The 17359-nt window shown below is 43.5% G+C and overlaps 1 protein-coding gene across 2 annotated transcripts in view; it reads left to right on the plus strand.

Moving 5' to 3' along the window:
- Positions 1-1017: 1017 nt before the first annotated feature.
- The window catches only part of LOC108717735 (protein kinase C epsilon type), a 210869-nt gene continuing 194527 nt past the window's right edge, over positions 1018-17359 (plus strand). For both annotated transcript variants that reach the window (XM_041564282.1, XM_041564283.1), the window contains exon 1: positions 1018-2081. In XM_041564282.1, the coding sequence (XP_041420216.1) occupies positions 1734-2081 (348 nt within the window). In that variant the 5' untranslated portion in view covers positions 1018-1733. The remainder of the gene's footprint in view (positions 2082-17359) is intronic.

Raw genomic sequence — 17359 nt, forward strand, 5'->3', positions numbered from 1 at the left:
TTGCCACCTTTTTTGGAAAAAAATACTGGCTTTCCTATATATTTATCTTTTTTCCCTATTAATAACATTGGGATCAACCGGCAAAATACCGGCCAGGTGGCAACCCTAAGTGCAGCAGTAAAGAGTGACAGAAGTTTATCAGAGCACAAGTCACATGACTGGGGGCAGCTGGGAAACTGACAATATGTGTAGCCCCATGACAGATTTCAAATTTAAATACAAAAAAAGCTGTTTGCTCTTTTAAGAAATGGATTTCAGAGCAATTTACATTCTAACCGGCAGGGAGGCAGTTTGGGGAGATTAGTCGCCCGAAGAAGAAGTGATTTGTCGATGGGCGAATAATCTCCCAAAATAACAGTGTGGGTCTCTGCCCTATGGGTCAGGGCACACAGGCAGATTCGGGGAGATTAGTTGTCCCAGCGACGAATCTCCTCTTCTTCGTGGGCAACTAATCTTCCCGTCGGCTAAAATATAAATCGCCGGCAGGATGGCACTCGAAGTGATTCATTCTCCGAAGTTTCCCTTCGGCCAACTAAGGAAAATGAATCGCTCCGAGTGCCATCCCGTCGGCGATTTACATTTTAGCCGGCGGGAAGGCAGGGTAGGCAGTTGGGGGAGATTAGTCGCCCTGAAGAAGAGAAGATCTGTCGCCGGGGTCTAATCTCCCCGAATCTGCCTGCGTGCCCTGACCCTAAAGCATAAACGAGTGGATTTAACAGACTTGTCTCGGCTGCAGGAGTGCTACATTGTTTCAAGAGTTAGAACCAGCAGTGCAGAAACACATATATCCTGCTTTTAAATGCAAATAAGTGTAATACTAGGACATATTTGCAGTTCACGTGTTCCTTAGACTGACACTGTCGTTATTTTTGGGGGTTACTCATCCTTTTAAAGGGAAGAACTGTCCCCCCTTGTGTTGCAAGTGGAAAAGCTCCGTGTCCCATGTGTAAGTGCGATCTGCTCGTGTGTCTTATCCTTCTCTCTCTCTCTCTCTCTCTCTCTGACGTCTTTTGTGCATTTCCTGCATGACAAGGAGAGGGGAGGAGAGCTGGGGTGTCGCTAATGAGCGGAGGAGGCAGTAGCAGCGGCGGTACGAGGCATCCAGCGGGGATCTACCCTGAACATCTGTTGCAGCAGCCCGAGTCGAGCGGTGCGGCCCCCGGGGCGTGTGTGCGGGAGGATCCTGGGCGCTGCTGCTGTTGTTGCTGCGGATGTGACCGATCGGACCGGCTGGGGGGGAGAAGCTTGTAGTGAGGGGGGTGCGGCTGCTCTTGAGCAGCATTTTGGCAGGAAAGCCCAGATTGCAGCAGCAGCAGCTCCTGCCCATGGATGAGCCCACACGGTAGGTAGGAGAGCAGAGCAGCCTGGCGGCGGGATTAGCGGTGGATTTGCACCCTCCCCCTCCTCTTATTTTGCCGTTACCAGCAGGAGCCCAATGAATTCAGCGGCTGCCGCAGCGCTGCGAGTGCAATAGGGGAGCGCATGGGCGCTAAATCCTAATATCCCCGCACTCTATAGGGACATGCAGAGGTGTCACTTGCACTGACTGAGCCGCATCTTGCCAACCACACGGCGCACCTATAGTTTTAGATGCTAATGCTCCTTTTTTTCTAGCCTTCCTCATCTTAATGCATAAGAATCGCCTACACTTGTCTGCCAGTCTGTGCCCTCATTGCCCACCCTAGTTACACCTCTGCTGGGAGCCACCCCACCCACAAGTACCTTGTCCCACCATGGTTGTGTTTAATGGCTTGCTGAAAATTCGGATTTGTGAGGCCACCAACCTGAAACCCACTGCTTGGTCCCTGAGACATGCCGTGGGCCCCCGACCCCAGACCTTCCTGCTGGACCCTTACATTGCTGTCAATGTGGACGACTCCAGGATAGGACAGACCTCCACCAAGCAAAAGACCAACAACCCCAGCTGGCACGATGACTTCTCTACGGACGTCTCCAACGGCAAGAAGATCGAGCTGGCGGTCTTCCACGATGCCCCCATAGGCTACGATGATTTTGTGGCCAACTGCACCATCCAATTTGAGGATCTACTGCAGAACGGGAGCCGACACTTCGAAGATTGGGTAAGACACTCACCTGAGATGCTTTACATATATCCATCTATAATGTCATTTGCTACACTCTATAGACCTGTTCTATAGCTGTTGCATGTAGTATTTCTATAGAGCAGTGATCCCCAACCAGTGGCTCGTGAGCAACATGTTGCTCTCCTACCCCTTGGATGTTGCTCCTAGTGGCCTCAAAGCAGGTGCTTATTTTTGAATTCCAGGCTTGTAGGCAAGTTTTGGTTAAATAAAACCAGATGTACTGCCAAATACATCCTTCTGTAGGCTGCCTATCCACAGAGGGGCTACCAAATAACAAATCACAGCTATTATTTGGCACCTCCAGGAACATTTTCGTCGTTGTGTTGCTCCCCCATCTCATTTTACATTTGAATGAGGCTCATGGGTAAAAATATGTTGGGGACCCCTGCTATAGAGTGTAGCATTTATAGAGCCTCGGGGCCCTGCAGCTGTTGGTTGATGCTCAAAGCAGCAGTTGGAGGGCCACAGGTAACAGGACATGTGAACATAAATAGGTTTGTTGAGTGAAATGGCATGTCTATCTGTATTATAAGGTTATGGCTCCATTAAAGAGACTTAATGACAGTGGTTAACAAATAAATGTGAAAATGGAATCCCTTCCCTGCAAATCTGGCACTTACCCCCTACTCTGCCTATTGTTGTACTACCGGAGCGTGGAGGAAATCCTCTAGTGAGGAATGACAGGGCTTTTCCTTCTACACACTCTGCTTGTGGGCTGGTGGCAAAGGGCACAGAATCCCCATGCCTTCTGCACTGCACTGCTTATTGGAGACAAGAGGTGTCTGCTTGTACATTTAGGGCCACAGATTAAGCAGAAATATAAGGAGCTGGTGCTGTGATTCCTGGCAGGGGCTTTGTAGGCCTACTGGGCTCTTTATACCAGTCAATCAAGATAAAAAAGCATCTGTTAGTCACAAGCAGCCTATATCTGACTGTGCAACATGGATTGTTTAGGGGGTAGTGAGATGGAAAGGATGTCTTGGTCCTGCACAAAGTATGGAATCTATACCAGACCCCATTGCACCTGTAGCAGAAGAAATACTCTCTGGGTAGGGGGGCCACAAATCATCAGCACTTGTAACATTGCCGTGAATATACTCTGGTAAAGGGCCACATATCGGCAGCATTTATAGCAGTGTATTGTATATACTCTGGGGGGGGGCACAAATCAGCTGCACCCACAGTAATGCTAAGAATACCCTCTGGGAAGGGGCCACAAATCAACAGCACTTGTAGAATTGTATCATTTTTACTCTGGGAGGGGACCACAAATCAGCTGAACCCACAGTAATTCTAAGGGCTCTTACTGACGAGCGGTTGAAGCTGCGCTCCCCTGCGTTCCGTTTTTCTGCGTTCAGCCGCAGGGGAGCGCAGGAATAGATGCATTTAGCTTTTTTCAATGGGGCTGTACTCACACAGGCGCGTATAGACGCCGAATGCAGGAAAAATTCAGGAAAAATGCAGCATGTTGCATCTCAATAACTTTTGGGAAGAGCCACATATCAACAGCATTTGTAGCATTGTATGGAATATACTCTGGGAGGGGACCACAAATCAGCTGCACCCACAGTAATGCTGTCAATACCCATTGGGAAGGGGTCCACAATCCACTGCACTTGTAGCATTGTAGCAAATCTAACCTTCAAAAGGGCCACAAATTAGGAGCACCCACAGTAATGCTGGGAATACCCCCTGGGAAGGGGCCACTGATCGGCACTACCTGTAACAGAGAGAGGCCCCCCTCTCCTTAAGCTGGCCACAGACGCAAAGATCCGATCGTACGAATCAATGTACGATCGGACTTCCCCATCTCCCGACCTGCCACTAACCATTCAGATCAAAGTCTTACCATTCCGACCAAATAAAGTAGTTAAAGAACAGATCAGCCGATGTTCTGCCCCTGACAGCAATCGTACGATAGACAAAGCTAGTGACAGTCTCCCACTGAAAATCGTACGATCTGCAAAATACGCAGAGATATTATCGGCAGCCGACAGAAATTTTCTAACCTGTTGGATCGTCCAAACGACCGATCTCTGCCGGACGAAAAATTTCAGGACTCTCCACCCACGTTACGAAAATCGTATGAATCCTCGATTCGTATGATGAGATCTTTGCGTCTATGGCCAGCTCTAGGCTGATGGAGTGCAAGTAGGGTCATTACATCGGGCCTGTCCCACCTGCAGCCCTGTAACTGCTGTCCAATTTCATCAGTGGTTGCTGGGAGTTGTAGGTCAATTAGAACTGGATGTATACATGTGGGGCAGCTCAAATATGTCTGCATGTGGGTCTTGTGACCCCCCAAAGACCATCTCTGTAGAAGGGGAAGGGGCTGATTCATTAAACTAAATGTTGGAAAAATGTGTTCCCCTTGATTTAACATCAGCACTGAGTGATGGTTCACTACCCTGCCATCATCTGTGTCCCTGTCACCAGAGACTGTGTCCAAACTGTCTGTATCCCTGTGTCTAGCCTGCTCTTTTGTTATAGAAAGCCCACTGCCTTTGGTTTCTGAGAATGGCGCTGTTCTGTGTGGGTGCTGCCCTGCTCACGTAGACATCAGAAGCACAGATGCTACAGGTTACCATGTTGGTTAACCACTGCCTTTGCACCCGAGATATGACAATGCAACTGCTCCGTGGGTGTCACAAGCTTCAATGTGCTGCTTCTGGAACTTCTTGCGTCATTAGAATCAGGATCAAATACAGAGTAAGTTATCATGGGGCATCCAATCAGCCATCGCTGAACTACACTGCTCACAATTCACTGGCATCGATGGGAAATCTGTTTCGTCCGTATGGGGGGCTGCAGTTTCTACTGTTTCTACTGTTTCTTACTAACACATTATTTGTTCCCCAATAGAAACACAGCAAAGAATCTGATGTGCTCAGTGGAGACTGATTTGGCTCCACGCTTAATATATATTAAATATTCTATATCTAACTGCTCTTCACTCTCCCTATGAACTGTAACTGACCCTTTTCTCATCTGAATCATGTTTTCTGCACACATTTTGTCAATTAGCCTTGAGATTTTAATGCTATGACCTGGAATGGAGGGGTGCATTCTTGCTCAATTCTTTTAAAGGACAAGACCATTTTTTTTACTGCAACTATAGGCACCATCTCACCTGCTAACCCACATCCACACTCCTTTCTCAGAGACTATTATCCCACTGTTACTATAGGCACCATCTCTCCCTACTATACCTGCTATCCCACAGTCACACTCCCTTCCCAGAGACAATTATCCCACTGTTACTATAGGCACCATCTCTCCCTACTATACCTGCTATCCCACAGTCACATTCCCTTCCCAGAGACTATTATCCCACTGTTACTATAGGCACCATCTCCCCCTACTATATCTGCTATCCCACAGTCACACTCCTTTCCCAGAGACTATTATCCCACTGTTACTATAGGCACCATCTCTCCCTACTATACCTGCTATCCCACAGTCACACTCCCTTCCCAGAGACTATTATCCCACTGTTACTATAGGCACCATCTCTCCCTACTATACCTGCTATCCCACAGTCACACTCCCTTCCCAGAGACTATTATCCCACTGTTACTATAGGCACCATCTCCCCCTACTATACCTGCTATCCCACAGTCACACTCCCTTCCCAGAGACTATTATCCCACTGTTACTATAGGCACCATCTCTGCCTACTATACCTGCTATCCCACAGTCACACTCCTTTCTCAGAGACTATTATCCCACTGTTACTATAGGCACCATTTCTCCCTACTATACCTGTTATCCCACAGTCACACTCCCTTCCCAGAGACTATTATCCCAATGTTACTATAGGCACCATCTCTCCCTACTATACCTGCTATCCCACAGTCACACTCCTTTCCCAGAGACTATTATCCCACTGTTACTATAGACACCATCTCTCCCTACTATACCTGCTATCCCACAGTCACACTCCCTTCCCAGAGACTATTATCCCACTGTTACTATAGGCACCATCTCTCCCTACTATACCTGCTATCCCACAGTCACACTCCCTTCCCAGAAACTATTATCCACTGTTACTATAGGCACTGTCTCTTCCTACTATACCTGCTATCCCACAGTCACACTCCCTTCCCAGAGACTATTATCCCACTGTTACTATAGGCACCATCTCTCCCTACTATACCTGCTATCCCACAGTCACACTCCCTTCCCAGAGACTATTATCCACTGTTACTATAGGCACTGTCTCTCCCTACTATACCTGCTATCCCAGTCACACTCCCTTCCCAGAGACTATTATCCCACTGTTACTATAGGCACCATCTCTCCCTACTATACCTGCTATCCCACAGTCACACTCCCTTCCCAGAGACTATTATCCACTGTTACTATAGACACCATCTCTCCCTACTATACCTGCTATCCCACAGTCACACTCCCTTCCCAGAGACTATTATCCCACTGTTACTATAGGCACCATCTCTCCCTACTATACCTGCTATCCCACAGTCACACTCCCTTCCCAGAGACTATTATCCCACTGTTACTATAGACACCATCTCTCTCTACTATACCTGCTATCCCACAGTCACACTCCCTTCCCAGAGACTATTATCCCACTGCTACTATATGCACCATGTCTCCCTACAATATAACAGCTGTGCAGAAGGCCACAGTGTAGACTAGTGCATGCAATTCCTTTGTATTATACAAGCGGTTTGTACAGGGATAGTATTTGGAATAATTTGAATCTGTCCATATTTGTTCCCAGGGAGAAGGTAACCACAATAATGTGTTGGGCAGTTAAGAACTGCAACTTTGTAGTAAGATCTTATCTGTGTTTCCTATTCACTAATGATGTGCCAATAAATGTTAAGGCCCCAAGCGATGTGTGAGAGAATTTCAAATGCAGATTTCCAGCAAAAGAGAAACAACAGCAGGCAGAGCTTACAGGGTTAATCACTATCTGCTCCACCATCTTTGTGTACCTGGAACTGTTTAGCCAGTACACACAGAATGGTATTTACAGTGTAGAGAAAGCACATGGCATTAATCCAGCATTATAGCATCACTTCTGGCAACATTGTATCTTTATAGCCTGTGAAAGTGTTACAGGTTCCTTCTCTCGCTCACCATGATGCACAGGGGGACCATAATGGATTGGAAGTTCGTGTAACACACACATGCTGCACATGATCCTATTTTATATTTTACACTTTAATCATGCAATTATTTTGCAGAACGTTCCAGGAATTTCCTAATGCATGATGATCTAGCATTCAGCTTTAAGCTCTTTATCAGACAGATCAGAGTATGAAAGCTGCTTAATGTGCCATAGCACTTAATATCCTTTTCTGTTTAATAAATCTGACTCTTCCCTGTTTTCAAAAGGGGGTCACTGACCCCATCTAACACATGTATTGTCGTTGCTACTTTTTATTTCTCATCTTTCTGTTCAAGTTCTTCCCTATTCATATTCCAGTCGCGTATTCAAATTAATGCATGGTTGCTAGGGTAATTAGGACCCTAGCAACCAGATTGCTGAAATTGCAAACTGCAGAGCTGCTGAATAAAAAGTTAAATAACTCAACATCCACAAATAATAAAACATGAAAACCAATTGCAAATGGTCTCAGACTATTCCTCTCTACATCATTCTAAAAGTTAATTCAAAGTTGCACAACCTGGTCATGTGATTAGTAGACGTTACTTTTCAACAGAAGTTGTTAGAAGACCTATTAATGCCTCCAGTTTCTCCACCAGTGGAGTAGTGAACCCATATTTGCCACCTCCCATTGAGTTTTAAGGCTATTACAGCTGATACTAGCAGTTTTTGGCTTTAAATGTTCTAATTTTGGGCCAAAAACCAGTGATATGAGCAGTGTCGTTTCCTCTGCTGGAAATTAGTTTGACTGAAAAACATCCTCGTCTAAGTCTAAGAGCTCTTACACATGGTTGTTTTTGATGCTCTTACAAATCCACGCTGAGCTTGTAAAAACACATATATGACTGGGAGACTGCTTTTCTGTAATTTGGAGCTTTCTGGATAACGGGCTTCCGGATAAAGGGTTTCCGGATACCGGGTTTCTGGATAATGGATCCTATACCGGTACTAAAAATCCATTTAAAGGGGATCAACCCCTTTAACAGTTATTTATGATATTTCATTTATATGTACTGGTATTGTGCCTAGTCTTCCCACCCCTGTACATGTCCCTACTATATGCAGGACCCTGGGTACTTAACCCTTATGGGACTGCTTCGTGGCCGGAACTAGACTGTTTGCAATCCAAGAATGGTTCCCATGTGAAATCATTACAGTATCTCTAGAGAATCACGTGATGGTAATTTTGCACAAACAAATCCTCCTTTCCCCTCCAAACTAATTGTCCCCTTGCCACTCATATGGCGCGACTGCATCTGGAGCCATGCAAAACCCTCTAAATTATTCAAGTGCAATCATCTTCTTCTCCCCAATCTCAAACCTGGGAGAGTGTTTAAAGGAAAAGTAATGGAAGATTTGGCAAACGTTTTCCCTGGTGGCGCCTCGTGATTTAATGTCAATTAGTGGATGTCAATTAGTGCATCGCAAATGCCTAGGGATGGAGCCCGGTGCTGTTTTCCTGTTTAGTGTCTCTGGGGGATGAACTGGGAGGAACGGTCCTGACTAAGTGATTGACAAGCCCCTTTCCATTTCAAGGGCTGTGAGATTACAAGGCTCACTGTATATACAGTATTATATATATTATTTATGTATGCCTGCTCAGATACAATTTGAAAGAATGTTACTGTAATTGCTTAACTCCATACTCCACTATAATTTCATTTATTAGCACTGAAGGTTTTGGTATTTTAAAAGTCCAGTGGTTTCCCTTAAAGGACCAGTAACATAAAACATTTAAAAAAATTTTTTTTATTATCATTTAGAAATAACTCACCGAAACTCCGCTTGTGCTCCTCTTCAGAAAAGGCGATTGGGGATCCATCGTACGGCGCTCGATTTCTCCTCTCTGCCTTCCTTATAGGAGATAGCCAGGGAGGAGAAATCGAGCACCGCGCGATGGATCATCGCCTTTTCTGAAGAGGAGCACAAGCAGAGTTTTGTTAAGTTATTTCTTAACAAAATTTTAAATTTTAATATCTGTTGGTGTTTTTTTTTCGTAGTATATTAACAATTTTTTTCTGGTCCTTTAAAGGGGTTGTTCACCTTTAAACTACCTTTAAGTATGTTGTAGAGAGGGATATTCTGAATCAATTTGCAATGTTTTTCGTTTTTTTATTATTTGTGGTTTTTGCGTTATTTAGCTTTTTATACAGCAGCTGCAATTTCAGCAGTCTGGTTGCTAGGGTCCAAATTACCCCAGCAACCATGCACTCATTTGAATAAGAGCCTGTAATTTGAATAGGAAAAGGACCTGAACAGAAAGTTGAGTAATCAAAAGTAGCAATAACAAAACATTTGTAGCCTTACAGAGCATTTGTTTTTTAGATGGGGTCTGTGACCCCCAGTAGAAAGATGGAAAGATTCAAAAGAAGACAGCAAATATTTAAAACTAGGGATGCGTTGAATCCACTATTTTGGATTTGGTCGAACCACTGAATCCTTCATGAAAGATTCGGCCGAATACCGAACCCAAATCTTAATTTGCATATGCAAATTAGGGGTGGGAAGGGGAAAACCTTTTTTACTTCCTTGATTTGTGACAAAAAGTCACGTGATTTCCCTCCATTAGGATTCGGTTCAGCCTGGCAGAAGAATTCGTCTGAATCCGAATCCTGCTGAAAAAAGGCAGAATCCCGAACTGAATCCTGGATTCGGTGCCACCCATATTTAAAACAATAAAAAAAAAATATTGAAGGATAAATGAAACATTGCTTATAACATACTAACAGTTAACTCAAAGGTGAACCATCTCTTTAAATAATAGTCAAAATGATCCTTTTCATTCATTGATTTATTTATATACATAAATGTATGAGATGGATACCATAAACATACCGCAGTCTTGCTCTACTATTACCACCATAATGTCCCTATTTCTACCTTCAACTGGGGCCCCTTTGCTGCATGGGACCCCTGGTTGCCCCCAGAGACGACTCTTCTTATCAATATGCATCGTGCAGCTTTCAGTAGGAGCATCTGTGGGAAAAGTCATGTTGCAAATATTGTCTTTTTTTTTTTTTTTGCACTGCTGATGCAGGCTAATGCCATGGTTACACTGCAGGCGTTTTTTTTATGGTCTTCAATTACCTCTCTAATTTCCTTTTCATTAATAAGAATGGATAGTTACATACATCGTTGTACATTGGATTACAATGGCACAGCTCAAATCGCCCACTCCTTTCCAAAAACGCAGTTTTCAGGGGGTGGGATTGGTGAACCGGACTCAGAATCTGTTTTCTATCCCTGCTTTAAATCTATAGCATCGTTGTGCACTCACTACCCCCCTTTCTTAGTCATTTTCCTATTAATGTGGATTTTAATGTTATTACTGGCTCTTTAAAAATTGGCATAGGGCTGCTGAGCATGTGGAGCAATACACCAGCCCTGTGCTCTAAAGCTAATTGAACAATCCCATGTGGCGTAGGATTAGCACTGTGCTGGTTATTGGTGTCAGCACACAGGCTTTAATAAAGAGATACCCAGTGGCTTTCTAATTATGGTTAAAATACAATATACAGCTGCTCTCTGAGGATGCCGGGAGTAGGGATTCACCGAATCCAGGATTTGGTTCAGGATTCGGCCAGGATTCTGCCTTTTTCAGCAGGATTCGGATTTGGCTGAATCCTTCTGCCCGGCCAAACCAAATCCGTATCCTAATTTGCATATGCAAATTAGGGGTGGGGAGAGAAATTGCAAGGAATTACAATTTTTCCCCTTTCTACCCCTAATTTGCATATGCAAATTCGGATTCGATTCGGTATTCGGCGGAATCTTTCGCAAAGGATTGTGGGGGTTCTGCCGAATCCAAAATAGTGGATTCGGTGCATACCTAGCCGGGAGTTGTGTTAAAACAAGGTAGTGCATCCCTAGTCATTCCTAGTGAAAGGAGAGACTAGTGTGAAAGGGTTACTAACCCCATGTGTGGGACCCTTATATCTTAAAGGAGGTTTTTCACCTTTCAAACACTTTTTTATTTTCAGTTCAGTTGTTTTCAGATTGTTCCCCAGAAATAAAGACTTTTTTCAATTACTTTTCATTATTTATTTTTTACTGTTTTTCCAAAATCTAAGATTAAAGTGTAATGTTCCTGTCTCTGGTGTTTAAATCTGGCAGTTCAGTAAATCAGGTGCAGACGCTAAGGGTAAGGTCGCAGAAATCCAATATACTGCAGCACACTGTAATTTGTGTGAATATATAGATGTGCTTTATTGGCTCAAATACAAGCAGACATGTGGCAACGTTTCGGGCCTCGCAGGACCCTTTCTCAAGCCTGTGAAATCACCTACTGTTCCGTGTTAAATAGGGTAAAAATGGGTGGGGGAACCTTGAAAAAAGTGGGCGGAAACATCCGTGTTCATTAGTGATCCCTAATTGTATAACAATGGTCACAATAAAAGGGTAAGGGTAAGGTCGCACCTGGAGATTTGTGGAGATTTAGTCGCCCGGGGACCAATTGCCTCTTCTTTCGGGTGACTAATCCTCTGCCTGCTAGAATGAAAAAACGCCTGCGGCATGGCACTCGCATCGCTTCGTTTTCTAAAGTCGCCCTCACAAGGAAACTTCGGGCGACTTCCGAAAACGAAGTCCCGCTAGCGCCATGCCACATGCGTTTTTTTTTTCATTCTACCAGACGGAAGAAAGGGGGAAGCAGTTCAGGGAGATAAGTCGCCCCAAAGAAGAGGCAATAAGTCGCCAGGCGACTAAATCTCCCCGAATCTCACAGTGTGACATTACCCTAAATTGTTACAATTTTGCAACATTTCTCAGCAGCATCTCTGGAGTATTAGCAACTATTGTAGCAATTCTAACAGCTGCCTGTAATGAAACCCAGAGATTCTGCTCAGCAGGGACAAAGATAAGAAATGTATCAACCAAATGTATCAATTTAGAACAGTTTACAGGGTCGGCGACCCCCCCCCCCAGAGCTGCTTTGGAAGGTGAAAAATTTCACTTTACATTTAAATATTAGAAAAACGATGACATAGAAAATAGAAAGTAATTGGAAAAGGTCTTTATTTCTGGTGATCTATCTGAAAATAACTAGTTGTTTGAAGGTGAACCACCCCCTTAAAGTTACTTTTAAGTAAAGTTTAAGTATGTTATAGAATGGCCAAGTCTAAGCAAATTTTCAGTTATTTGTATGTTATAGTTTTTGAATTATTTGCCTTTTTCTTCTGGCTCTTTCCAGCTTTCAGAAGGGGCTCACTGACGCAATTTAAAAATGAATGATCTGTAAGACTACAAATTTATTGTTATTGCTACTTTTTATGACTCCTCTTTCTATTCATGGCCTCTCCTTTTCATATTCCAGTTTCATATTCAAATCAGTGCATGGTTGCTAGAGTAATTTTGACCTTAGCAACCAGATTGCTTAACATTGCTGGAGAGCTGCTGAATAAAAAACCAAATATCTCGAAAACCAAATTAAACCCAATTGCAAATTGTCTCAGAATTTCACTCTCCACATCATTCTGGAAGTTAACGCAAAGGTGAACAACCCCTTTAAGTCTATAATCTATCACATGACCATAGGTTCCATTCCACCGGCAGCAAGTGATGGAGCGCAGGTCACTGCAGGTGAAGGCAGCAATGTCGGTCATGTGAACGAATATTTTCTTTCCTTCTCTGCCTCAAACACATGTGCTATTGTACAGAAAGAGATAGGAGAAGCAAAAACAACTTGCCAGATAGCTCCCTAAAAAAAAAGATATGGGGGCGGGGTGTTTCTAGAATTCATTCTACATTTTAGATTTTTACTCCTTATAAACAGGGTTTTGTTTCCCTTTGAATAAGGGTAAATTGGAAATCCGTATACACAGAAACCTGTAATCATTTAAACATGCTCCATCTTGCAAGCGAGATTGGTGTTGTATTGAGGCTGCGCTTGGGAGCCGCCGTACCCCTTTCAGAGATGCAGAATAAAATGAAAGTGATTTGCTTTTTATGGGGTTCTATGGTGCTGCACATCATTAAGGGGTTCTAGCAGTGTACTGTGCTATTCGTAGGTAACTTTGGGTGCTGCAGCTGTTGGGAGGCACCATCTCCAAACAGGGCTAAGGTTTCATGTCTGGGTGCTTGGCAGTGATTGGATTCGGTTTGCTAGCACCCTAATTCCTGTCCTTCCATTGCTTTAATAAGTGTGCCATTATTTTGGAAGGGTTGATGGGGAAAAATACATTATGTATACTTTTTTTATCAATTGGCCCACTGTTTTTATAGCAATTTTAGTGGGTGCTAGTGTTAAGGGTTTTCTGTGTTTCCTAATAATATATAGTTAAAGGAGTGACTTACCTGTAGCAAATTCCTAGCAACTTTGCCGTTAGGTTTTATTCTTAAGGGCAGAGACACGCTCAGATTCGGGGACGTTAGTCGCCCGGCGACAAATCTCCTCTTCTTCGGGCGACTAATCTCCTACGAACTGCCTTCCCGCCAGCTAGAATGTAAATCGTTGGTGGGATGGCACTTGGAGCGCCTTTTTTTCCGAAGTCGCCCAAAGTTTACTTGTATGGCAAGGGGAGGCAGTTCGGGGAGATTAGTCGCCCCGAAGAAGAGGAGATTTGTCATTTTTTTCTTTTTTTTATAGTTTTTGAATTATTTGCCTTCTGCTTTGAAGTCTTTCCAGCTTTCAAATGGGGGGTCAGTGACCCCTTCTAAAAACAAATGCTCTTTAAGGCTGCAAATGTATTGTTATTGCTACTTTTTATTACTCATCTTTCTATTCAGGCCTCTCCTATTCATATTCCATTCTTTTATTCAAATCAATGCATGGTTGCTAGGGGAATTTGGACCCTAGCATCTAGTTTGCAGAGAAGCACTCAGAGTGCCATCCCGCCGGCGATTTACATTCAAGCTGGCGGGAGGCAGTTTGGGTAGATTAGTCGCCCCGAAAAAGAGATTTGTTGCTGGGCGACTAATCGCTCCCAATCTGAGCGTGTGTCTCTGCCCTTATAGTTTTTGAATTATTTACCTTTCCATTTTGCTTTCAAATGAGGGTCACTGACCCCGACAGCCAAAATCTATTGCTTCCTAAGGTTAAAATGTTATTGTTACTTTTGATTACTTATCTTTCTGCTCAGGCCCTCTCCTATTTGTATTCCCATCTTTCATCAAAACCAATGGCTGGTTGCTAAGGTAAAAATACCCTAGCAACCAGATAGCTGCTGAAATACCAGACTGGACAGTTGCTGAACTAAAAGCTACATAATTGTGAAAAAAACATAAAAAATGTGGACCAATGGCAAAGTGTTTCAGAATATTAATGTCTACATCATACTTAAAGTGAATTTGAAGGTGAACTACCCCACGATAACTCCTTTAAAAAGGAAAAATCTCACATAGTCACATAGACAACATTAAAGACTTTAACAAGCCAGTGGCGGGAGGTTGGGGACAGGGGGGTGGATGCCTCCAAAAAGTTAGTGTTGCCTATGTGACTTTTTTAAAGATGTTGCTAATAAAGTTATTTTTTAAAGGACAAGTACTGTGCATCATATGAAAAAATGTATATATGCTCAAGGGGTGCATTCCCACTTAAAGGAGAATTCAACCCTTTAATAAAAAAACCTGTACCCTGTTTTTTTGTTAAAGGGTTGAATTCTCCTTTAAGGGCAGTCCTGAACTGAGATTCAAAATAAGTCCTGGCATTTAAAGTACACAGAGGCCCGAACAGCCCCCACCAGCCCAATAAATAGTGAGTGTTTATGGCATCTTACAGCAGCCCCTCTGGTATTTGCCAGAGCCCACAGATTGCCAGTCTGGACTCTGGCTCCTGGGCTTAGAGAAAGTAAAATTGACTTCCTACTTGTGGCAACAGTTTGGCTAATGATCATGTTGTGGTTCAGCACATTAATGTCCCTGTGCACAAAAAGAGGACTATTAATTTCTGATGACCCCATGCCAACGCCTCAATAGAGATACACAAGCTTTCATCTAGTCCTCCATTCGCTTCTGCAAAGATACAAGATATTAATATTTAGAAGTGTTTGTTCATGCCTCTCTTAGAGTCGGGACACATACAACCAAGTGTTCCCTAAAATAATCCATTTCCCGAGAAATACATGTTTATGCATGGCTACTCCTCGTATTACACCGAGTCATTTTATGGACCTTTATTGCCAAGCTGATAAAAATTTATGGACTTCCCGTTGTTAGCGTTAAACAAACCAGTTGCTCCCAATAAATAATGAGTTGCACTACGCGGCATAGTGTTAATGGAGTGCTTTTAGTCGGGTATTCCGAGCACACTGTCTATCCATGGGATGTAAATATTATCACGAGCAGCTATGCCAGGAATTCTCTTGTTTACTACAGTTGTGGAAGAAGAGCCCTCCTTATATCATACTTGTATGCATTCATGTTACTCTGTAGCAGCTGCCAAAGCACTAGGTATTGTTGAACTACAATTACCAGAATCCCAACAATGGCTGTAGTTACATATCCATGTTATGCAGGGGGTGCTAAAAAATTCCGCATGTGAACCTGATCTGAGCAATCGTTATCCCGAGAGTTCTGAATTACCCAAAGACCATCTCCCAAAGAATCCATTTTAATCAAATAATTTAGCAATTATCCATAGTGGAGGCAAAACAATCCTACTGCTATTATTTATGTTCATGTTTTTATGATTTTTTTTTTTTTTTATTAGACTTAAGGTATGGTGATCAGAATTACAGAGACACACCTTTTCTCGAAAACCTCAAGTTGCGAGCATTCTGAATTACAGGTTCCATAACTTGTCTTCAGGGCTTGGAACAGAACATCTAGCGAAATGATGAAATAAAACAGAGCTTTGATTGCAAAGTAAGGGAGATACAATATCTGTGTTACATAGGAATAATAATAATGATGGGTAAGTCCTTTGCTCCCTGTAACTGGGGACTTTAAACCGCATGGCTGGACCTCAGCTCCAACCGCCCAAATGTGAATCTGTTCCTGCATCCAGTATATTCTGTTCCAGCTGGACAAGTCATAATACACACTAGGAACTGCCATTTGAATGCAGTAGCTATTGAGAGTGAGTACATTTCAACCTTTTAGACTGTGGAACACAAATGGGGGTCAATCTCTTAAATTCACGGCAGGGGGCAGAGTGCAAAAACCTCCTTTCAGCAGCACTTTAATCACAAGGGGAAGCACATAGGCATACCCCCTTCCTATCTCCATATTCCTTGTCATTCAGACATGCCAGTTATAGAGCAATGGGGAGTATTGGCTGTAAAGTTGCCCTATACCTACCTGCAATATAGGGTTACCATGTGCCCACTGGAGCTGCGCTCTGCACCTACAGCACCTATAGGAGTTATAATGGCAGGGTGGTGGGAATGCAGCAGCCAGGACCCCTAAAAAGACTGTTTGTGCAATAGCCCTTACATTATAAGTTGGCCAACTTGAAGCCATCAAGATGATGATAAATTGATGCAGCCAGTAAGTGCTGTAAGTGGCAGCCACCTTTGCTTACAGGCAGCCCCTGCAGTTGTTTCATGATGTACATTAAGGGCAGATTTATCAAAATCAGGGATGCACCGAATCCAGGATTCGGCCAGGATTCGGCCTTTTTTAGCAGGATTCGGATTCGGCCGAATCCTTCTGCCTGGCCGAACCGAATCTGAACCCTAATTTGCATATGCAAATTAGGGCCGGGGAGGAAAATCACGTTACTTTTTGTCAGAAAACAAGGAAGTAAAAAATGTTTTCCCCCTCCCACCCCTAATTTGCATATGCAAATTATGGTTCGGATTCGGTTCGGTATTCTACCAAATCTTTCACAAAGGATTTGGGGGTTCGGCCGAATCCAAAATAGGGGATTCGGTGCATCCCTAATCAAAATGTCAGATTACTTCCGAGTTTACCATCTGATAAATATGCTTTAAAAAAATCCCATGGGAATGAATAGAAAGTGAGTGAGTTTTTCTGTGGTGCGTTCAAAATTCACAATTTGATAAATCTGCCCCTAAGGGCAGGGGCACACGGGCTGATTCGGTGAGATTTAGTCGCCTGGCGACTAATCGCCTCTTCTGCGGGGCGACAATCTCCTAAATGTCATTCAGCCTCTTTCAGCAGCAGAATGAGAAACTCCCGTTTTTTGTTTTGTCCTCTGTTGGTTTTGGTAGTGTGTGAT

This window comes from Xenopus laevis, chromosome 5S, assembly GCF_017654675.1.
Source record: "Xenopus laevis strain J_2021 chromosome 5S, Xenopus_laevis_v10.1, whole genome shotgun sequence".
Classification (NCBI taxonomy): domain Eukaryota; kingdom Metazoa; phylum Chordata; class Amphibia; order Anura; family Pipidae; genus Xenopus; species Xenopus laevis.